Source organism: Dendrobates tinctorius, unplaced genomic scaffold (genome assembly GCF_039654945.1).
Source record: "Dendrobates tinctorius isolate UK_male_01 unplaced genomic scaffold, ASM3965494v1 ptg000073l, whole genome shotgun sequence".
NCBI classification, from domain to species: Eukaryota; Metazoa; Chordata; class Amphibia; order Anura; family Dendrobatidae; genus Dendrobates; species Dendrobates tinctorius.
This window is the reverse complement of record NW_027361741.1, coordinates 4,449,683-4,473,727: the sequence shown is the minus strand read 5'-3', so window position 1 is coordinate 4,473,727 and position 24,045 is coordinate 4,449,683. Positions and strand designations below refer to the sequence as shown.

Here is a 24,045-nt window from a genome sequence, read left to right as displayed (position 1 = left end):
TATATAGAAGCCTCATGAGTCATGGACAGGGTAAAGTTTATGTACATTTACTCTACAACAGGGAACAAGATTTCTGATTGTTTTGGGACAAAAGGTTGTGCTATATGTACAAAACTAAAAATACTAAACTGTGACCATGTACACAAGATTTCTGGCAACACAACCATTCTTGTGTGACGAGGGAGAAAACTTCTGCCAGGCGCCGCTTTAGCTCCACCAAGAACAAACAGAGTTGGGGGGGGGGAATTATGTTCAGGAAGCCCCTCTCACCCAAGCACAAATGGTGGCAGCTCCACCCCTCTTTAAATAGTCATTCATCTTAGGAAATCTTGAGTAAAAGAGGAATAAGATATGGAAGTTCTATTGCTTTATACAAAGTTTAGGATCTCTGGACCAAGAACTGTAGGAATACAGAAAGTCCATATAATTTTAAATACCCTGTAAAATCTGTTTAACAATTTTTTTTTTTATCTTAATGTTACTTTAGCACCAAAATAAAAATAGAGAACCTTTAATTGATTTTGAAAAACCATCATTGCACTAGAATATTGACATTAAGATGTAGTTCTGTCATCAGAAGGAACTGATGTTCCACAGGCAAGATTTGTACTCACATCTGCTTCCTCTGCGGTGTAGTTCCCACGACGGTCGGGAGTTGGAAGGTTCCAGTGCAGCGGGAAGTTGACGACTTCTTGACATGATGTCATGAGCCATTGTGAGATAGTCAGGGGCATGCTATGCAGTTAGAAGAGCAAGAAGTAACAAAGAAGTAGTAAAGTTTTAGATCAAAAGAAATCCTTTTACATTCTGGCCACACATTTCAGTCCTCTGCAGTCACAGCACATCAGGGTCTACACAACCTTCTTCCTGTACTCTGTAGAATATATATCGCTTTCCTGAAGTGCAGTCATGTGATACAGAGGAGGAAGTAAAAAAGTCACATTATGAAGGAATTCACATCTCAGTCAATGTGTCACTGCCAAATACTGTCACTGGACAAGAAACCACAAGACTGTGCCCCATCATGTGCGTCTCCTAGCTGCAAAGGTAACAAATACAGTGCCCGCTTCATAGACCAAGCTTGTTCTTCTGACAAATTTGTTACATTAAATGAGCTATAAGCTATTAGAGGGAGTGACAAAACCGTAACATAGCAGCTATGTAAAAGGAAGTGCGGCCTTTAGATAAGGCACCTTGACCGACAATTTGGTAATGTAAAAAAATGCAAAAGGCTGCTCATGGCAAAGAAAAAAAGTCACCCCCACATTTACCTATATATTCATTTTATCCCCATCAAAGCTTGGTTTCTGCAGAGAGTAAATATGCAAACTCTCTTCAGAGGGGAAGTGGACTAGAACTCGCCTAGTCAAATCAGATCTAATACTTTGCACTGATGAGGGGCAACACCTCCAAAACACCATGTCTGCAAATTGAGATTCTAGTTTGGCTTTTATCCCAAATCATATTGCAATGTTCGTTAAAGAGTCGATTTTGACTTTTAGGATCACTACTTCCAATATGTGGAACGTAGCACTCGGCCTTGTTATAAGGGAGTGTGACTCCAGCCTTAGACCCCTTTCTGCAGAGAGGAGATTCTCCAGCCTAATGGTGTTAATGGGCCTGAAGTCAAGCCACTATTAAATTTAACTGTTAGACGGTTGCTCCTATCCTAGACATTTGTGACATATCTACTGGATAATACTAAAAAGACCTAATAAAGAGGGCAGAGCCAAAAGTTCATGGAATGCCAACCAAAATACATTTAAGACATGTAATTTTATAAGGAAAGACCTATAAACAAGGTCGGATGTATGTCCTAAGTTTATTATGTAGCAAACAAAAGCATAGGCAATACGACAAAAAACATTTAAAAAATATAAATGAAGCTGCAATAAAATACCATATGCATAGTCAACCAGGTGAAGGATCAACAAAAAGCCCCACACCCCATCATGATAGGGTTCTCATTCTTAAATGATGCTTTTTCTATGAACCAATACACTGGTGACTATGCACATGGCACTTTATAGAAAAGCAGCAAGCTGTGACATCAATATTTTTCCCCATACGGCATCATCTAAATCGGTGCATTTCACTTTGTTATTTAATACTACGGTATTTGATATCACTTTAGAAGTAGTTTGCTTATATCAATTTCAGAAATTCACTCTTGGTTACAATGATGCACATATGGGTTGTATCCCATGGCTAGAGACTGGCCTAGGAAACTGGTTCTGGAACAAAGTGTGCATTTTCTTTACATCGTTTTGTTTGGTCTAGGATGGCTATACATTGCAGATTTACACTGTTAAAATTTAGGATGCATAACAGATCTTTTATACTAGTATTACCGTATCTTATTTTCAATTACATATCCACTGGATAAACCATAAATGCCCCAAAGGTTATATAAATACAGTCATGGCCAAAAGTTGAGAATGACACAAATATTAATTTTTACAAAGTCTACTGCTTCATTTTTTCTAATGGCAATTTGCATATACCCCAGAATGTTATAAAGAGTGATCAGCTTAACAGCAATTACTTGCAAAGTCAATATTTGCCTAGAAAATGAACTTTAACCCCCAAAACACATTTCAACATCATTGCAGCCCTGCCTTAAAAGGACCAGCTAACATTGTTTCCGTGATTGCTCCATTAACACAGGTGTGGGTGTTGATGAGGACAGGGCTGGAGATCAATCTGTCATGATTAAGTAAGAATGACACCACTGGACACTTTAAAAGGAGGCTGGTGCTTGGCATCATTGTTTCTCTTCTGTTAACCATGGTTATCTGTAAAGAAACACGTGCAGTCATCATTGCACTGCACAAAAATGGCCTAACAGGGAAGCGTATCGCAGCTAGAAAGATTGCACCTCAGTCAACAATCTATCGCATCATCAAGAACTTCAAGGAGAGAGGTTCCCTTGTTGCCAAAAAGGCTCCAGGGCACCCAAGAAAGACCAGCAAGAGCCAGGATCGTCTTAGTGTTTCAGCTGCGGGATCGGGCTACCGGCAGTGCAGAGCTTGCTCAGGAATGGCAGCAGGCAGGTGTGAGTGCAACTGCACGCACTGTGAGGTGGAGACTCTTGGAGCAAGGCCTGGTCTCAAGGAGGGCAGCAAAGAAGCCACTTCTCACCAGGAAAAACATCATGGACAGACTGATATTCTGCAAGAGGTACAGGGAGTGGACTGCTGAGGACTGGGGTAAAGTCATTTTCTATGATGAATCCCCTTTTCGATTGTTTGGGACATCTGGAAAACGGCTTATTCGGAGAAGACCAGGTGAGCGCTACCACCAGTCTTGTCTCATGCCAACTGTCAAGCATCCTGAAACCACTCATGTGTGGGGTTGCTTCTCAGACAAGGGAATGGGCTCTCAGTCTTGCCTAAAAACACAGCCATGAATAAAGAATGGTACCAGAATGTCCTCCAAGAGCAAGTTCTCCCAACCGTCCAAGAGCAGTTTGGCGATCAGCAATGCCTTTTTCAACATGATGGAGCACCTTGCCATAAAGCAAAGGTGATAACTAAATGGCTCAGGGAACAAAACAGAGATTTTGGGATCGTGGCCTGGAAACTCCCCAGATCTTAATCCCATTGAGAACTTGTGGTCAATCAAGAGACAGGTGGACAAACAAAAACCTTCAAATTCAGACAAAATAAAAGCATTGATTTTGCAAGAATGGACTGCTATCAGTCAGGATTTGATCCAGAAGTTGATTGAGAGCATGCCAGGGAGAATTGCTGAGGTCCTGAAGAAGGGTCAACACTGCAAATATTGACTTGCTGCATTAACTCATTCTAACTGTCAATATAACCTTTTGCTACTCATAATATGATTGCAATTATATTTCTGTGTGTGATAAAAACATCTGACAAACACATAAAAACCAGAGGCCAGCAGATCATGTGAAAATATAATATTTGTGTCATTCTCAAAACTTTTGGCCATGACTGTACACTTACATGAACTATCAATTAGGCCATAGATAAGAATTCAAATACAGTAATTAACAATGAGGCAAAAAAAACAAAACTGTAAAAAAAGGAGGTTATATACACATCCCATGTACAGAAATAATTTAGCTGCTATACATGGTTAGTGCTATTAAACATATAAGAAATACAGTATATCAAAAAAGTATACATATACCATATTATAGTAGTAAGGTAGGCAGAATCACTTAACATGACAATCTTTGACCTATAAGTACTGTGAGGGACGAGGGAGAATCCATTATGGATTATAGGTTCAGGACATCTCCATCCACTCCTGTAATGTGCCCCCACTCTTGCGTTCCCCCAGGCCATAAAAGGCAATGCAATGTTTTCCTTAATTAACTCCAAGAGCAAGCCCTTTGAAGCTCTGGTCCCCACCAATTATCACAAGGGTGCAAAATCTCCTGCAGCTACAGCCAGCTGGCTCCCTTTGTCTGACCCAAGCACATGGAGACATCGTGGCACCATAAGTCACAGCAAAGCTCAGGTATTGAATCTGGAAAATGACCTATAATAACAGAATGCAATATCTGAGACTAGACTAGCACAATCTGAATCAGCATTCCTTCCCCCACACACGCCCATGACCGACAGCCACCTGTAGCGCTCTGCATTATTGAGTTATAAAGCATAGCTACCAGGGTTTACATATGGTAGGCATATTTGGTCTCTATGCGCAGATAAAATCCAGTAGAATCCAGTGGCACCACTGCCATTCCATTCAGAGCTTCGGGAGGAAAGTTATGAGCCTCCTCGGCTCTGGACAGAAAATCATACTCAGATGGGAGGAGAGGCTGCACAAGCCCAGGTATGGGCACAGAGTGTGGGAGGGAAAAGCCCAAGAGACAGCTGCCCATTTTTAGTTTAGTTTTCTACTGGCAAGGATCCATTATCAGACGCAGCCAGGAAAACCACAACTAAGATTTGGACCTGTGATCCATCAGTGCCTCCCTGTGGTCACATGCTTCATAACATGGTAATTGCAACCCATCTATACCCTATCCTTGTACTACACTCCTGACTGTATACCTGTATATTTTTTTTTAAATATATACCTGTATAATCCTAGTGCGCCTTTTCGGCGATTAAATATAAAATTAATCTTGGGTTGCTCTTTTGTCTCGATACACGAATCCCCACGTCCGCACGCTACGTTGGTTATTATACGCTACCTGGGTTGCTTCCTGACCTGATATAATCCTGCTGTTGGACGGAGCTTATTTCGAACGAGGAACTGGTGGCAGCAAACCGTACTGCTTTAGTGAGAAACTGGCAGTGATGGCTGGGAGGTGTATATGTATATATATATATATATATATATATATATATATATATATATATATATATATATATATATATATATATATATCATACAGTGCCTACAAGTAGTATTCAACCCCCTGCAGATTTAGCAGGTTTACACATTCGGAATTAACTTGGCATTGTGACATTTGGACTGTAGATCAGCCTGGAAGTGTGAAATGCACTGCAGCAAAAAAGAATGTTATTTCTTTGTTTAATTTTTTTTTTAAATTGTGAAAAGTTTATTCAGAGGGTCATTTATTATTCAACCCCTCAAACCACCAGAATTCTGTTTGGTTCCCCTAAAGTATTAAGAAGTATTTCAGGCACAAAGAACAATGAGCTTCACATGTTTGGATTAATTATCTCTTTTTCCAGCCTTTTCTGACTATTTAAGACCCTCCCCAAACTTGTGAACAGCACTCATACATGGTCAACATGGGAAAGACAAAGGAGCATTCCAAGGCCATCAGAGACAAGATCGTGGAGGGTCACAAGGCTGGCAAGGGGTACAAAACCCTTTCCAAGGAGTTGGGCCTACCTGTCTCCACTGTTGGGAGCATCATCCGGAAGTGGAAGGCTTATGGAACTACTGTTAGCCTCCCACGGCCTGGACAGCCTTTGAAAGTTTCCTCCCATGCCGAGGCCAGGCTTGTCCGAAGAGTCAAGGCTAACCCAAGGACAACAAGGAAGGAGCTCCGGGAAGATCTCATGGCAGTGGGGACATTGGTTTCAGTCAATACCATAAGTAACGTACTCCACCGCAATGGTCTCCGTTCCAGACGAGCCCGTAAGGTACCTTTACTTTCAAAGCGTCATGTCAAGGCTCGTCTACAGTTTGCTCATGATCACTTGGAGGACTCTGAGACAGACTGGTTCAAGGTTCTCTGGTCTGATGAGACCAAGATCGAGATCTTTGGTGCCAACCACACACGTGACGTTTGGAGACTGGATGGCACTGCATACGACCCCAAGAATACCATCCCTACAGTCAAGCATGGTGGTGGCAGCATCATGCTGTGGGGCTGTTTCTCAGCCAAGGGGCCTGGCCATCTGGTCCGCATCCATGGGAAGATGGATAGCACGGCCTACCTGGAGATTTTGGCCAAGAACCTCCGCTCCTCCATCAAGGATCTTAAGATGGGTCGTCATTTCATCTTCCAACAAGACAACGACCCAAAGCACACAGCCAAGAAAACCAAGGCCTGGTTCAAGAGGCAAAAAATCAAGGTGTTGGAGTGGCCTAGTCAGTCTCCTGACCTTAACCCAATTGAAAACTTGTGGAAGGAGCTCAAGATTAAAGTCCACATGAGACACCCAAAGAACCTAGATAACTTGGAGAAGATCTGCATGGAGGAGTGGGCCAAGATAACTCCAGAGACCTGTGCCGGCCTGATCAGGTCTTATAAAAGACGATTATTAGCTGTAATTGCAAACAAGTGTTATTCCACAAAATATTAAACCTAGGGGTTGAATAATAATTGACCCACACTTGTATGTTTAAAATTTATTAAAATTTAACTGAGCAACATAACTTTTTGGTTTGTAAGATTTATGCATCTGTTAATAAATCCTGCTCTTGTGTGAAGTTTGAAGGCTCTAACTTATTTGCATCTTATCAAACCTGCTAAATCTGCAGGGGGTTGAATACTACTTGTAGGCACTAATATATATATATATATATATATATATATATATATATATATATATATATATATATATATATATATATATATATATACACACACACACACACACATACACCAAGCCTGGTCTGGTGATATATATCCCCCCCTCACTGGGAGCGCCTCATTAACTTGTGCCTATAAGGGAAGCCTTTCCAGCAACTATTTGCCCTTGGTGCAGTTCCCCGACTGACCTGGGGCAAGTGGTGGTGCCAGAGAGCCGATCCCTGCCGGGTCCTTCTCTCCGCTCCCCCGAGGTGAGCAAAGTAGCCACCCCCTACCCTGTGCAATTTGTCACAATTACACCCTGGCAGGTAATACTAATTAAGTCAGATCGTAAGTATAAACATATGTCAGCTACTGACTAAACACACTGATAACATGAGGTAATTAGGCACATAGGGGTATGCATAAGATATTGGTGCATAAGTTAGTGACAAGGCAAGTGTGTTATGAATGGGTCACCGAGGAGGAGAGCGCAATAGGTTATGCCACCAGAACACGAGAGAGGTTGGTCACTCAGCAGATTGCAGACCCCTGATCTTAACACAACTAGCAGTAGCCGTGGAGCGTTCCTACGCTGCCCTAGATGCCTCGTCACAGCCGGAGGACTAACTAAGCCCAAAGACAGAAAGGTGAAATCTAAACTGCCCCAGAGCAGATCCCCAAAGGAATAGACAGCCCCCAAACATATACTGCCGGTGAGACAAGATGAAGCACAGACAGAAAATAGACTGTGCAAATGATGGGGTCCACACTGATCAGATAGGACAAAAAAGGCACTGTCTGCAATCACGCAAAAACCCTGAAAATTCCAACACGACTGATGTACAAAAATACTGAGGTTTGCACAACCTCACCCCTACTATATCAGCACTCAGTGAACTGGCAGCTAGCAACAGGTTAATACAGCAGGGGACTGAACAAAAACACAAGATATCAAAATACAGGGCAGGAGCCAGCAGCCCCAGGGGGAGCAAGCTGACCCCTGACAGCAAGGCAAAATCAGATGCAAAGGTTTAGCAATTGACACTTAGCTGGAAAATGCAGGATCAGGCAGGAGACATATCCTCAATAAGCAAAAAAAAAAAAAAAAAAAAAAAAAAAAAAAAAAGTGTATCACCGGCAGCCACTGAGAGAAACCTGCTGCTTATGTACTCCCAGTCACCACCCCCGCTCCTCCAATCCTCCTCTGCAGCTATTGGATTAACACCATGTTGACCAGCTCCACTACCAGCAGTATCCACCAGAGGGAGCCTTGCCTCAAAAGACAGATTAAGAGAGTTCACAACACAAGTGAGTCTTATGTCAAAGATAGGCCCTCTCATATAAACCTAAAGATAAGAGTAATCTCAATGCAACCTTTTTGTTTGTCGTCATGATTAGAGATGGAGGTTCGGGTCCTGCAGGTTCAAACAGTTAAGAAAAGTTCGGGTAGCAGAACAGCATCTGAACCTGGACTTCTGTACATGACAGCATGGCAAACTTATGAATGGGTCACCGAGGAGAAAAAAAAAAAAAAACCAAGCTAAGCCACAGAAAACCAGAGAAGTTGGTAACTATGCAGATTGCAGATCCCTGATCTTACCACACAACTAGCAGTAGCCGTGGAGCGTGCCTACGATGTTCCTAGACGCCTCGTCACGGCCAGAGGACTACATAAGCCTAAAAGCAAGAAAAGGGAAAACTAACTGCCCCAGAGCAGACCCCAAAGGAAAGACAGCCCCCACACATGTATTGACGGTGAAACAAGATGAAGGCACAAACACAGGCAGGAAAATAGGCTGAGCAAATGATGGGGCCCAAACTAACTAGACAGGAAAGGAAAGACAAGTCACTGTCTGCAACCTCCAAAAAACCCTACAAAAATAATGTCCAACACTTCTGATAGCAAAATTAACCCTGAAGTCACTAGACTTCACCCACTATATCAGCACTCTGGAATATTCTGAGACAGAGCAAAAAGAGACCGAACTAGTAAGGGACAAAAAACCAATTGGCAAAATACTGATAAGTGGAAATTCAGCTCGGCCCCCAGCCGAGGCTGGCAGACCACACAAAAAACTGAATAGACAAACAAAATCAAGTGTTAACATTAGCAGAAAAACTTAGCTTTAGATGACTGGAACAGAACTGAAAACCAAGAGCTGGCAAGCCAGAAGGAATCACCAGCAACTGAATAGGGAGTCGGCTGTCTTAAATCCAATCTGAGAATTGCGAGATCCAATCATCATCCCCATCCTCAGGTGGCAGATCTCCACAGATCAAACCAGCCGCACCACCTCAGGGAGTTCAGAAGGGGAACCCGAGAATGAACTCACAACAGCAAACACTGCCTCTGATCGGCAGCAAAATCATTACCGCCGGTCAGACAGCCGTGGTTCCCACGCTCAAATGACAGCGCAAGTATGCAGCTGCAGTCTGAAGTAAAAAGTATACCTACAGTCACTGGCATCAGCTAATGGGACTACTACTCCCATCAGCCTACACCTGATACTGCCAACAAGAGCAGGCACGGTTGATGGAAATATTCATTAGCCGGTGGCTGTGCTCTAAATTAACAAAAAAAAAAAACAAAAAAAAAAAAAACACATGGCTTCATTGGAATGAGCATCATACTCACCTAACTTATTTAAAAAAAAAAAAAAAACCCCACACTATTCTGGCTGTGTTAATTTACAATATAATTATAGTATTAGTAATGGATAAGCATCTTATAGAAGTCTCTCCGTTACGGAGCCATGAGTTTGATGTCACCTTTGTATTGTCAAGTGACATCAACCCCACTTAGCAGTACAGGGCAAGTGGGAAGAGCCAGGCAAAGCTACAGAATTCGCCAACCCCATCTCTAGTCATGACATATTAAATGCATGTATTAACCATACGTGTATATGTCTATATAGAATAAGTGCCCAAGTACATGGGATTACCTTAGAAAGCTGACATTTACTACCGTATCTGATTTTAAATATTACCTGCCAGGGTGTACATATAGGTCAACCATTATGTCATGTTAAACGGGGTCATTATCTTCACTATGACTAGAATGTGGGATATTTCTTATACATCTTCAATAGCCATACAACAGCTTTCAAACTTCTTTTTGAGATACATAGGCGTGTCCATATTCTTTTAACCCTTTTTGTCATGTGACGTACTATCCCGTCCATGTGCCCTGGGACTTAATTCCCAGGGATGGGATAGTACGTCACAGTGGTGAGCGCCGCTGATCGTGGCCGGGTGTCCGCTGATTATCACAGCTGACACCCGGCACTGTGTGTCAGGGGGCGGTCACGGATCGCCCCCGACACGTTAACCCCTTGCACACCGCGATCGTGTGCAAGGGGTTAAAGGGAAGCAGCGGCAGGGAGGGGGCTCCCTATTTTTTTTTTTTATTTCCAAAAAATGAATTTAAGTACACATATTTGGTATTGCCGCATCCGCAACGACCCGCCCTATAAAACTGTCCCATTAGTTAACCCCTTTAGCGAACCCCTTAAAAACAAACAAAAAAAAAAAAAACTAAAAAACGAAGCAAAAAATAATGATTTATTATCATACCGCCGAACAAAAAGACGCATATAAATATGCATGGTACCGCTGAAAGCGTCATCTTGTCCCGCAAAAAACGAGCCGCCATACAGCATCATCAGTGAAAAAATAAAAAGTTATAGCTCGCAGAATAAAGCGATGCAAAAATAATTTCTATAGACTTGTTTCCATTGCATAAAAGCGCCAAAACAAAAAAACGACCTAAATGAGGTATCGCTGTTACCGTACTGACCCGAAGAATAAAAGGGCTTTATCAATTTTACCGCACGCGGAACGGTGTAAATGCACCCCCCAAAAGAAAATCATGAAACGCTGGTTTTTGTTCATTCTGCGTCCCAAAAATCGGAATAAAAAGCGATCAAAATATGTCACGTGCCCGAACATGATACCAATAAAAGCGTCAACTCGTACCACAACCTTACATGACTCGGTGGGTCAAAATATGGAAAAACTATAGCTCTCAATATGTGGTGATGCAAAAACTATTTTTTACAATAAAAAGCGTCTTTTAGCGTGTGACAGCTGCCAAAAATAAAAACCGCCACATATAGTAAATCAACCCCCCCGTTATCACCCCCTTAGTTAGGGAAAATAAAATAAAAATGTATTTCCATTTTCCCATTAGGGCTAGGGGTGTGTTGGGGTTAAGGTTGGAGTTAGAATTGGGGGTTTCCACTGTTTGGGCACATCAGGTGCTCTCCAAATGCAACATGGCGTCTGATCTCAATTCCAGCCAATTCTGCGTTGAAAAAGTCAAATGGTGCTCCTTCCCTTCTGAGCTCTGCCATGCGCCCAAACAGTGTTTTACCCCACATATGGGGTATCAGCGTATTCAGGACAAATTGCAAAACAACCTTTGGGGTCCAATTTCTCCTGGTACCCTTAGGAAAATAAAAAATTGGGGGCAAAAATATCATTTTTGTGGAAAAAAAATGTTTTTTCTATTTTCACGCCCCGGCGTTACAAACTTCTGTGAAGCACTTGGGGGTTCAAAGTGCTCACCACACATCTAGATACATTCCGTGGGGGGGGGGGGGGGGGGTGTCTAGTTTCCAATATGGTGTCATTTATGGGGGATTCCACTGTTTTGGTACATCAGTGGCTTTCCAAACGCGACATGGTGTCCGATCTCATTTCCAGCCAAAAACGTCAAATGGCGCTGCTTCCCTTCTGAGCTCTGCCATGCGCCCAAATAGTGGTTTACCCCCACATGTGGGGTATCAGCGTACTCAGAACAAATTGCACAATAACTTTTAGGGTCCTGCTACCCTTGGAAAAATAAAAATTGGGGGTGAAAAGATCATTTTTGTGGAAAAAGTGATTTTATAATTGTACGGCTGTACGTTAAACTTCTGTGAAGCCCTTGTGGGTTCAAAGTTCTCACCACATATCTAGATAAGTTCCTTGGGGGGTCTAGTTTCCAAAATGGGGTCACTTGTGGGGGGGGTTTCCACTGTTTAGGTACATCAGGGGCTCTCCAAAAGTGACATGGCGTCCGATCTGAATTCTAGCCAATTTTGCATTGAAAAAGTCAATCGGCGCTCCTTCCATTCTGAGCTCTGCGCTGAAACAGTCGTTCCCCCCCACATATCAGGTATCCGCGTACTCAGGACAAACTGCACAATAACTTTTGCAGTCCAACTTCTCCTGTTACCCTTGGTAAAATCAAAAAAATTTAACCTGAAGTTTTTTTTTTTTTTTTAAATATTCCAAAAGATTCCTGTGAAGCACCTGAAGGGTTAATAAACTTCTTGAATGTGGTTTTGAGCACCTTGAGTGGTGCAGTTTTTAGAATGGTATCACTTTTGGGTATTTTCTATCATATAGACCCCTCAAAGTGGCTTCAAATGTGATGTGGTCCGTAAAAATAAAACGGTGTTGCAAAAATGAGAAATCGCTGGTCAACTTTTAACCCTTATAACTTCCTAAGAAAAAAAAAATTGGGGTTCCAAAATTGTGCTGATGTGAAGCAAACATGTGGGAAATGTTACTTAAGTTTCTTGTGTGCCATATCTCTGTGATTTAAGGGCATAAAAATTCAAAGTTGGAAAATTGTGAAATTTTCACCAAATTTCTTTTTTTCACAAATAAACGCAAGTTATATGAATGAAATTTTACCACTAGCATGAAGTACAATATTTCACGAGAAAACAACGTCAGAATCACCAGGATCCATGGAAGCGTTCCAGAGTTATTACCTCATAAAGGGACAGTGGTTAGAATTGTAAAAATTGGCCCGGTCATGAACGTGCAAACCACCCTTGGGGGTTAAGGGGTTGATATAACATTGAAGAAAACTATTGTTGATATCTGTACATTGTATGTATATTTCTTTTTCATACTTTACTAGCTGAAGAGCCCGGCACTGCCCGGGCATAGTAACTAACTACGGTTATAACAAATTATAATGATTATATCTATAAAGCTGAGTGTAGAGCCCCAACCATTCCACATAGCCACATTCACTATAATATCCCACATCGTCCCATCAGCCAGAGCCACCAGACTACTACCCCTAATATCCCACATCATCCCATCAGCCATAGCCAAGGGACAACTACCACTAATATCCCACATCATCCCATCACAGCCGCCAGACTACTCCCCCTAATATCCCACATCATCCCGTCAGCCTGGGGGTCAGAGCCAGAGCGCTGGATGGATTTGCCCTGACTTCTATACCAATGATTCCTTTAATAGAAGCCTGGGGTCAGAATCAGAGCGCTGAGGGATCTGCCCTAACTTCCATACCAGGGATCCCTTTAAGAGGGAAGATGTGCCTATGGGATGGAGGATGTGTTATGGGGATATGGGCACGGGAGGGGGTGATTCATTTCTGTCATGTGCTCTCTGCTCCTTTTTGGGGGTAGACAATGGCTGGGAGCTTATGTTCCCAGGGATGCTAGATTTCTCCCAACTGGTCAGTGTCTGCTACGGTGTTGTTGTGGAGTGGGAAAACTGTTGCTCATAGCAACCAATCACAGCTCAGCTTCTTTTAAACAGCTATGGTGAAATGAAAGATGCTTCATGATTGGTCGGTGAGACACATTTAATTTTATATATACATGGTCCTTGTTCAGTCACCAATTGCCTCACCTGTTTCTTTTAACATGTACCGTATATTGTACCTTGACTTTATTATGATTGTCTATACAAAGCTCTGCAATTTTATTCTGGCCTCAGTTAATTGCTCTATTTTGGTTGTAATCTAAAATTCAAACTGGTGGTGGTCTGCCCTGTCCGACAGAGCAACAAGTGAGGGGGTGGAGGAGTCAGCTGTCTAGTGTGAATCACATCAGCACCAGAGGTTCTTCCACATCATTATGGTTTGACCACAGCATTTACTAGTTTGTAAAGGAGATTTAATATTTTCCCGACACTACTTTTTTTTTGAGGGTTTTATTCATACAGTGCACTTTCAATTGGGAAACAGGAGTCAGAGTCTTCCTTTAACAGACATCCTCTGTTGGATCCACCTTTTCTTTTTACATCCTCTATGGGTTATTCAGTACTGTAACTGAATGGATCTAGAACAAACATGATAATATATATATATATATATATATATATATATATATATATATATATTTTACACACACACACACACACACACACACACAGTTAGGTCCATATATATTTGGACAGAGACAACATTTTTCAAGTATTGGTTCTAGACATTACCACAATGAATTTTAAACAAAACAATTCAGATGCAGTTGAAGTTCAGACTTTCAGCTTTCGTTTGAGGGTATCCACATTAAAATTGGATGAAGGGTTTAGGAGTTTCAGCTCCTTAACATGTGCCACCCTGTTTTTAAATGGACCAAAAGTAATTGGACAGATTAAATAATTGTAAACATGTTCATTTCTAGTACTTGGTTGAAAACCCTTTGTTGGCAATGACTGCCTGAACTCATGGACATCACCAGACGCTGTGTTTCCTCCTTTTTGATGCTCTGCCAGGCCTTCACTGCGGTGGTTTTCAGTTGCTGTTTGTTTGTGGGCCTGTCTGAAGTTTAGTATTTTTAGGGAATCTGTCACCCCTTTTTTGAGATATCATATAATGATATCATTCAATTGTGTGTCACATAAGGATTCTTAGTATTTTTGTTTCCCCCTGACCCCACACCTTTCATGCATAAATACCTTTTTATATCAGTTCAGATGTATGTAAACTGCCGATCAGACCGAACCACGGCAGTTTACATACATCTGAACAGATATAAAAAAAGGTATTTATGCATGAAAGGTGTGGGGTCAGGGGGAAACAAAAATACTAAGAATCCTTATGTGACACACAATTGAATGATATCATTATATGAGCTCAAAAAAAGGGGTGACAGATTCCCTTTAACAAGTGAAATGCATGCTCAATTGGGTTGAGATCAAGTGACTGACTTGGCTATTCAAGAATATTCCACTTCTTTGCTTTAATAAACTCCTGGGGTGCTTTGGCTTTATGTTTTGGGTCATTGTCCATCTGTAGTATGAAACGACGACCAATCAGTTTGGCTGCATTTGGCTGGATCTGAGCACAAAGTATGGCTCTGAATACCTCAGAATTCATTCGGCTGCTTCTGTCCTGTGTCACATCATCAACACTAGTGACCCAGTGCCACTGGCAGCCATGCATGCCCAAGCCATCACACTGCCTCCGCCGTGTTTTACAGATGATGTGGTATGCTTTGGATCATGAGCTGTACCACGCCTTCGCCATACTTTTCTCTTTCCATCATTCTGGTAGAGGTAGATCTTGGTTTCATCTGTCCAAAGAATGTTCTTCCAGAACTGTGCTGGCTTTTTTAGATGTTTTTTAGCAAAGTCCAGTCTAGCCTTTTTATTCTTGATGCTTATGAGTAGCTTGCACCATGCAGTGAACCCTCTGTATTTACTTTCATGCAGTCTTCTCTTTATGGTAGATTTGGATATTGATACGCCTACCTCCTGGAGAGTGTTGTTCACTTGGTTGGCTGTTGTGAAGGAGTTTCTCTTCACATGGAGATTATTCTGCGATCATCCACCACTGTTGTCTTCTGTGGGCGCCCAGGTCTTGCATTGATGAGTTCACCAGTGCTTTCTTTCTTAGGATGTACCAAACTGTAGATTTTGCCACTCCTAATGTTGTAGCAATTTCTCGGATGGGTTTTTTCTGCTTTTGCAGCTTAAGGATGGCTTGTTTCACCTGCATGGAGAGCTCCTTTGACCGCACGTTTCCTTCACAGCAAAACCTTCCAAATGCAAGCACCACACCTAAAATCATCTCCAAGCCTGTTATCTGCTTAATTGAGAATGACATAACGAAGGGATTGCCCACACCTGTCCATGAAATAGCCTTGGAGTCAATTGTCCAATTACTTTTGGTCCCCTTAAAAACAGGGTGGCACATGCTAAGGAGCTGAAACTCCTAAACCCTTCATCCAATTTTAATGTGTATACCCTCAAATGAAAGCTGAAAGTCTGAACTTCAACTCCATCTGAATTGTTTTGTTTAAAATTCATTGTGGTAATGTCTAGAACCAAAATTAGAAAAATGTCTGTCTAAATATATATGGACCCATTTGTACACACATACACACATTTGCACTGGGGCTACAACAGAAAGTTCACCAACTGAACGTATTGGTTGCGGTAAATCCGCACAGTTCAGTGAAAATGTGCAGATTTCCCTGCGTTCAATAGAAGGCAGTGCTTTGGGCGCAGCGAACATAGGGTGCATCCAAAGTGCTGCTAGTTCTACATCGTGGGCACTCAGCCTAACCGAGCTGGGGTTTTTGTGACAGTACTCTGGAGGGTGTGAGTCTGGAAGCCCATACACTTGTATTTCACTGCGGTGTAGTGGCAGCACCTAGCAAACTTTTGCCGGTCGACAGGTGTTATGGCCAAAGTTGTATAAAGCAGTAAGATTAGTCACAGAGAAAAAAAAAAAAACAAACTGGTTAGTTTCCAAATGCTGTTTCCGCCCAACAACCCCGAGGCATAATTTTTATGGTAATTTGGAGCTAAATAAAGATAAATGGTGCATTGAAGGCAGTGGATGTGCTACTCTAATAACCATAACAAAAGCGATTCAGAATAGCAACTAATACAAGTCTTAAAGTATACAGAGCAAAAGAAGCCAGTGTTTAACTAGCAATTAGGCTGGTACATAGCAATTAAAGCTGGAGTCACACATAGCGACTCACCAGCGGTCCTGACAACGATATCAACGCGTCAGGATCGCTGGTAAATCACTGTGATCGCTGGTGAGCTCTCAAACAGACAGCTTCACCAGCGATCAGCACAGCGACGACCAGCGCCCGGCATCGCTGTGTACTTTAGTTACCAGCGCACTGATGCAGGGAGCTGGTAACTAAGGTACACATCAGGTATCCAAGGGACGCGTGTCCCTTAGATACCCGATGTGTACGTTAGTTACGAGCTCCCTGCATCAGCGCGCTGGTAACTAACGTACACATTGGGTATCTAAGGGACGCACGTCCCTTAGATACCCGATGTGTACGTTAGTTACCAGCTGATCGCTGGTCTCCCGCAGCGATGCGTGCTGGCCAGCGGGAGACCAGCGACCAAAAAAAATGTCCAGGGCTTTCCTACAGCGATCAACGATACCGGCAGGGGGGCTGATCGCTGTCACACACAGATCTCGCTGGTGAGATCGCTGTTGTGTCACAAAACTTGTGACTCAGCAGCGATCTCGCTAGTGAGATCGCTATGTGTGACGGGGCCTTTAGTCATTTTACTGTTTACGATCCTCCTCATCATGAAATTTTAGATGTACTATTACTAGTGATGAGCGAGTATACTCGATGCTCGGGTTTTTCCGAGCCTGCTCGCTCATCACTAACCATTACCAAATTGTTCCCTGCTGCAGGATTTGCAGGCGCACACCCCTAGGGGCTCAGTATCGCTTCTAGAGCTGCAGCCAGGATACTAACCGTACCGCAGAATGGTGATGTGCCGATATAGCAGCCGTTCTTTACACTACGGTCATACCTTTACGCAGAAAAACAGTAATTAAATGAAGTGTATTGAGCAAGCAAATAGCTTTACAGGTGAAGGTGGTAATATCAGATCGGATTACTGACTGATGTTCAGGAGCATCCAATGCATGATGTAGTAAAGTCCTCAGTATCAGCACTACTGGTGGACAATATGGAAGAAGGAGGTGACCAGGAATTGTTAAAACCGACTCAAAGCAGGTAAATATAATTACTTACTGTATGTGGTTAAATGACCACAGCCACTACTCATGGTTTTGCAGGAAACCTGCACTGGCAGACCTGTGTGGGCGTCATCACCGCCATGAGATATTACATGGACAGGGATTGGTTTGGACTTTCATAATTGCTTTCTATACTGTAGCTGCAGGAAATGGAGGTCTGTGCTCGTTATTTGGTGCAGTTCTCAATAATCAGGCCAGTAACCAGCACTGGTAGGAATGGCTGCTTCTTGAAGAGCTACTTCTCAAGTACAAGTGTATAATTGACATTCCAGGAATAGCAGAATCCATGGACCGGTGCTTAAGACATCTAACTAACTTGAGTCACTGCCTGTTCAATCCTGGAACGGACACTTTGCCACGTTTGTGGTTTCAACGACCATCCTCAACACACGATTCATGAAAAAACTCCCAATGCACATTGGGATCTGAGGAAATTGGATTTAAACAAGGTGCAGCAGGACAAGCGGTCCTACAGACCCCATAGAGAGCGGCCGAGGCGCCTGGGTGTGGAATCCTCCAGCAGCTCCACAAGCTGCATTAAGGTATGAAATACAGGTTACATTGGTGCGAGACGTTGCAGGTCAGAGTCATTTATTATAATTAGAAGTAAGATTTCTGCATCTGAAGGTTTCAGAACAAGCTAAGGAGGTTTATACAGAGCCAGTGTTAGACTTAGATGGATAGGTAATGTCTCTTAAGGGCGACATCCATGCAGGGACTATTTTCTTTTATCAAAGTAATTAACTATTTGCCATGGGAAGTCAGTAGACATGTCACAACCCCGCACGGGTCCAGTCGCTGAAACATCGCGTCCTGTCACACCTAGCTCCTCATAAGGATTTCGCTAAATGTTTTAAAAACACAGTCTTATAACTCGGCTTGGATTAGGGCGTCTCACTACTAGGCACAGAGCAAGTACTCAGAAAATAAGTATTGGCCGTATCGCCAAGGTTACAGCAAATATGCCGCAAAGTTTTCGAATCGTCAGTAGAGCGTTCAAAGGCGTTTACCCTGCTGAAGGGCCCTTAAAGATCTGGGACTTTATGGTTAACTTTTCAATGGGAAATTATTTTAAGCTGATGGATTACATAGAATATATTCACTCGTTCACCGCATTTCGACTCGATCTTGTTTGATCTCCGTGCAGAGACTTACGACTGTCAGATGCCGGGGTCTTCTGAGTGATGAAAGGACAACACTAGGAAGAGAATGAAAACATGATGTCAGGAAATAAGCAACATGCGCCTGTAAGCAGTGGCTCTATAAAGTCAATGTATGGAACACATACTTGGTGCCCTATTGGGAAAGTGGTGCCAGTCTCAATACCCTGTGGTCAATGGGCTTGGGTAGTCTATGGTGGCCATTTCCAGACGAAGAGCAGCACTACCACGGACTCAACTTGGTGGCGAAATAAATCCTCACACTCTGTACTGTGATCCCCGTTGGTCTACTTGCATGAATATCCAGCAGCTACTGATCAGCTGGCAGTAACCAACGCCAGCCAGATTTTGATGTCTCGTGACTGGTGGGGGACACCGCATTGAGAGGACGAGCAGTGCTGGTCACGAAAAAGACTTTTCTCTTCATCTCAAAACACTTTACACCATTGGGCCCCATTAACATTAACTTGTAACGTAGCGAACAACACCTTTTAATGGCCATTTATTGTACACGCTTATATGGCACCAACTCCTAGCACCACACATTACACACTGTTCCCGGTGGGGCTCACTCTCTGAATCATCCCACCGTCTACAAGGTGTACTCACATCTTGGTGTAGAAATGCCCAGCCAAAATTACAAAAAAACAGTGAAATTATTACAGGGCATAACATTTCTCAACTGGGCTAAATTATGTCATATGGTTCCAGAAGAATCATTTAGTTGTACAGTGGCTTGCAAAAGTATTTACCCCCCTTGGCTTTTAACCCATTTTGTTACATTACAATCGGTGTTTAAATGCTTTTTCAATCATGTTTGTGATGCATCAGCACTAAATGGTCTAACTACGTGAAGTGAGAAAAAAAATAGGCAAAAATTACATTTATGGGATCAAATAACTAAAAAAAGTTGTCATGTGCATATGTATTCACCCCTTTTCTTATAATGCCCCTAAAAAAAAAAAAAAAAAGTTTCTGGTGCACACAACTGCCTTCATAAGGCACGTGCTTAGTGACAGGAGTCCACCTGTATACAATCTAAGCGTCACATGGTCTGTCAGTATATACACAGCTCTTCTGAAAGGCCACAGAGGCAGCAACACCATTAAGCAAGAGGCACCACTAACCAAACATCATAAAGACCAGGGAGATCTCCCAACAAGGCAAGGACAAAGTATACAAGTATACAAGTATACAAGGTTTGGGTTATAAAAAAAAAAAAAAAAAAAAAAAAAAAAATCCCAAACTTTGATGATCCCCCAGAGCTCCATCAAATCCCATTATCATCAAATGGAAAGAACACAGTGCCACAACAAGTCTGTCAAGACAGGGCCGCCACCAAAACTCTCAGCCTGGGCAAGGAGGGCATAAATCAGAGGTAGCACAGAGACTAAAGGTAACCCTGAAGGAACTGCAGATTTCACAAGCAGAGATTGGAGAATCTGTCCATATCACCACAATACTCCATAGAGGTGGTCTTTATGGAAGAGTGGATAGAAAAAAAGCCTTTGATTGTACACAGAAATTATAAGTCTCCTTTTGAGTTTCCCCATAAAAGATGTGTGGGAAGTTTTCCAAATGTATGGAGGAAGGTGCTGTGGTCTGACAAAACCCAAAATTGAACTTTTTGGCCACCAAGGTAAATATTACATATGGCACTAAACAGTTCATCAGCCCAAAAATAACATACCTACAGTCAAACATGGTGGTGACAGCATTATGCTGTGGGGATGTTTTTTAGGCAGCAGGGACAGGGAAAATTGTGTGAGAAGAGGGAGTGATGGATGGTACGAAATATGGGGAAATTCTTGAGCAAAAGAGGTGTTTCAGTCTGTCAGTAACTTGAGACTGGGATGGAGGTTCACCTTCTGTCAAGATAATGACCCAAAGCAACACTTGAGTGTTTTAAGGGGAAATGTGTAAATGTTTTGGAGTGGCCTAATCAAATCCCAAACCTTAATCCAACTGACAGTCTGTGCTCAGACTTGAAGATTACTGTTCACCAGAGGAAACTGGGGCAGTTTTGCCTTGAGGAATGGGCAAAAATCACAGTGGCAATCAGAGACTTATCCAAAGAAATTTTCAGCTGTAATTACTGCAATAGGAAGCTCTACAAAGTACTGACTTTAGGGGGGTGAATAGTTATGCACACTGAAGCCTACAGTTATTGTGTCCTATTTGTTGCTCGCTGCGCAATAAAAAGGAAACCAAACGGTCACAGTTGTAGGCTTCATCTTTACAGGAACTGATGCAAACCATAACAAAAACCAGGATGGGAGGTAGCAAAATAAAAGTGCCAAGGATGGGTAGGGGGTGTTGAAGACTTTCGCAAGTCACTGTGACACAGCCATGCTGCCAATCAGTTTACACTCGAGTCGACACACGATGGGTGTACAAGAGAATAAATCAATCCTACAGACGACAACCTGCCAGACAGGAAGATCAGCCGCCGCCACGCTCCGGACAGGCAGCACAGGTCTCTTAAAGGGATTCTGAATTTCTTACACGGTGTAGCAGTATTATGTAGCACATGGGGTATTCCACCAGAGGGTATACTCCCCTCACTGATCCCCCAACACCCCTCTCCCAGACTCCCACCGCTTCATGGTCTTTCACCAGTCACATACTTCCAATTCTAGCCAGACAGGCACGTGACTACTGCAGCCAATCACTGACCAAGATATCACTGTTCCAGCCAGTGATTGGCCGCAGCGGTCACACAATGGACAGCCAGGCTCTATACAAGCTGTACATGACCAGCAAGTGAGCGACCCAGGAGGGAACGTTCCCACCATCAGCGGCGTGTAGGTGTGCCAGCAAGAGTGCGGGAACGGAGGATACATCATTAGGCACATGGCCAGTCAGGGCTCTGGAAAAGCTGGGTGATGAGCAGTGAACCAGGAGAGGGCGCCAGCCCCGGCTGTACCGCATCCTCAGGTGAGCACGTTACCTGCACGGCGGCGGCTCAGACCCCTGTGCACATGCCTCAGGACGGCAGCAGCTGCTCTCCGCGCACACAGCAAGCAGCTCTGCCCGATCAGCTGACCCGACAGTCTCTTGAGTCAAAGCCGCCCCGCCCACAGCACGTGTCTCATGAAAGGGGCGTGGTCTATTTAAAGCACCACTATGGTAGTAGCAGAAGCTAGCGCTCCCAGCACCCGCAGCAATGTATGTGTATTAACATCAAGGTCCTCCCCGCAGGTGTCAGCTGACTGACTACTTCACGTGACTGTGGACTTCCATGATCCCAGAGAGCAGAGATGGCCGCTTGGATATCGCTGCTGCTGCTCGTAGTCCTGGCTCCTTCTGTGGGGCGGGCTCAGAGCTCGGAGGTGTCCGTCATCCTGGACGTGGCCACTGGGAAACTCGGCACTGTGCCCGAGAGGAGGGCGGACGCGGTGGCGTGGGCTGTGCTCAAAGACTCGATCGGGGAGAACGGGTGAGTGGGGGGTGTGCAGCGTGATCACCCCAGTGCCATCCGGCTCAGGACCTGAGGTCACTATGCCTGTGCCCTGACCTAGAGGCAGATGTGGCCATCAGTGCCAGGCGAATGTGTGCCCGCCTCTGCTGCGTGTAACTCCCACTGGAACCCTTACAAACCCCACTGTGTGCGGTGCTGTCCCATGCTGTAGCCCCTATGCTGCAGTGACTGCCAGGACCTCCCTATACTCTGGCCACCCCATGTTGGGACCGCCGCTGTGCGCCCCTTACTGTGCCCCCATCCCCGTGCAGGGAGGGACCGCTGCTGCGCCACCCCATACTGTGCCGTAACCGCCACTACACTGCCCCATACTGTGCCCGCACCCCCGCGCCGCCCCATGCCATAGCCTCCAGGCAGGGACTGCTGCCCCATACTGTGACTCCCCCCCCCCCCCCCCCCCCCCCCCCCCCATGCTGTAACCACCACACTGTTCTATACTGTGCCCGCACCGCCCCATGCCGTAACCCCTGCCACGCTGCCCCGTACCGTGCTTGCCCCATGCCGTAACCCCTGCCACGCTGCCCCATACCGTGCCTGCCCCATGCCGTAACCCCTGCCACGCTGCCCCATACCGTGCCTGCCCCATGCCGTAACCCCTGCCACGCGGCCCCGTACCGTACCGTGCCTGCCACGCGGCCCCGTACCGTGCCTGCCCCGTACCGTGCCTGCCACGCTGCCCCGTACCGTGCCTGCCCCCTGCCATAACCCCTGCCACGCTGCCCCGTACCGTGCCTGCCCCTGCCACGCTGCCACGTACCGTGCCTGCCCCCTGCCGTAACCCCTGCCACGTACCGTGCCTGCCCCCTGCCGTAACCCCTGCCACGTACCGTGCCTGCCCCCTGCCGTAACCCCTGCCCCGTACCGTGCCTGCCCCGTACCGTGCCTGCCCCCTGCTGTAACCCCTGCCCCGTACCGTGCCTGCCCCCTGCTGTAACCCCTACCACGTACCGTGCTTGCCCCCTCCCGTAACCCCTGCCCCGTACCGTGCCTGCCCCGTACCGTGCCTGCCCCCTGCCGTAACCCCTGCCCCGTACCGTGCCTGCCCCCTGCCGTAACCCCTGCCCCGCTGCCCCGTACCGTGGCAGCTCCATGCCCGGACCACCGCCGTGCCGCCCTATACTGTGGCATGGTAGAGAGCATGCACGACCACTGCTCTATTGACTGTATGGAAGCAATGGTCATTGAAGTGCGCTACTGTTCTGTGAACGGGACTTTAAGACTCACATCTTTGGGATCAGTGGGGTCCCAGCAGTCAGACCCCCCACCCATCATACTGTGAATTGGTCGATAATGTTATTAAAAGGATAACCCCATTAATAACTGATACAATTCTACATAATCAGTCTTGTCTTCCCCCTACCCATGTATAAAAGTGGAAACGTTCTACTTGCAGCTGGGTTTTGTATAGCGACTTCTGCTTCAATTAAATTGCTCAAATTAGAATTCTATCAGCTGCATCATGCAGACCGCTCCTGGAGGGGTTGCTGTGCCCACCCGCATCCAATACTCACTGCTTCGCCTTGTGACGTTACTCTGTATTATTATATAATGTTTGTTTTATTTATACACTACAAACTAAATAATATGAATTGGAGTGTGGGAGGGGAGGGGGCTGTAAAACCTGTAGAGGAAGCTAAGCAGC

The 24,045-nt window shown here is 44.5% G+C and overlaps 2 protein-coding genes across 4 annotated transcripts in view; one reads left to right on the top strand and one right to left on the bottom strand.

Moving 5' to 3' along the window:
• Nucleotides 1–22,011, bottom strand: part of SLC8B1 (solute carrier family 8 member B1) — a 73,406-nt gene extending 51,395 nt beyond the window's left edge. The window contains exons 1-3 of one of the 2 annotated variants that reach the window (XM_073582561.1): nt 21,873–22,011; nt 18,851–18,960; nt 615–735 (exon numbers count right to left, since the gene is read on the bottom strand). In XM_073582561.1, coding sequence (XP_073438662.1) covers nt 615–734 — 120 coding nt within the window. In that variant the 5' untranslated portion in view covers nt 735; nt 18,851–18,960; nt 21,873–22,011. The remainder of the gene's footprint in view (nt 1–614; nt 736–18,850; nt 18,961–21,872) is intronic. The other variant, XM_073582560.1, reaches the window with a different exon arrangement.
• Nucleotides 21,712–24,045, top strand: part of PLBD2 (phospholipase B domain containing 2) — a 51,314-nt gene continuing 48,980 nt past the window's right edge. Inside the window, exons 1-2 of one of the 2 annotated variants that reach the window (XM_073582564.1) lie at nt 21,712–21,859; nt 22,124–22,361. In XM_073582564.1, the coding sequence (XP_073438665.1) occupies nt 22,183–22,361 (179 nt within the window). In that variant the 5' untranslated portion in view covers nt 21,712–21,859; nt 22,124–22,182. Of the gene's footprint in view, nt 21,860–22,062; nt 22,362–24,045 lie in introns of those variants that run through there. The other variant, XM_073582563.1, reaches the window with a different exon arrangement.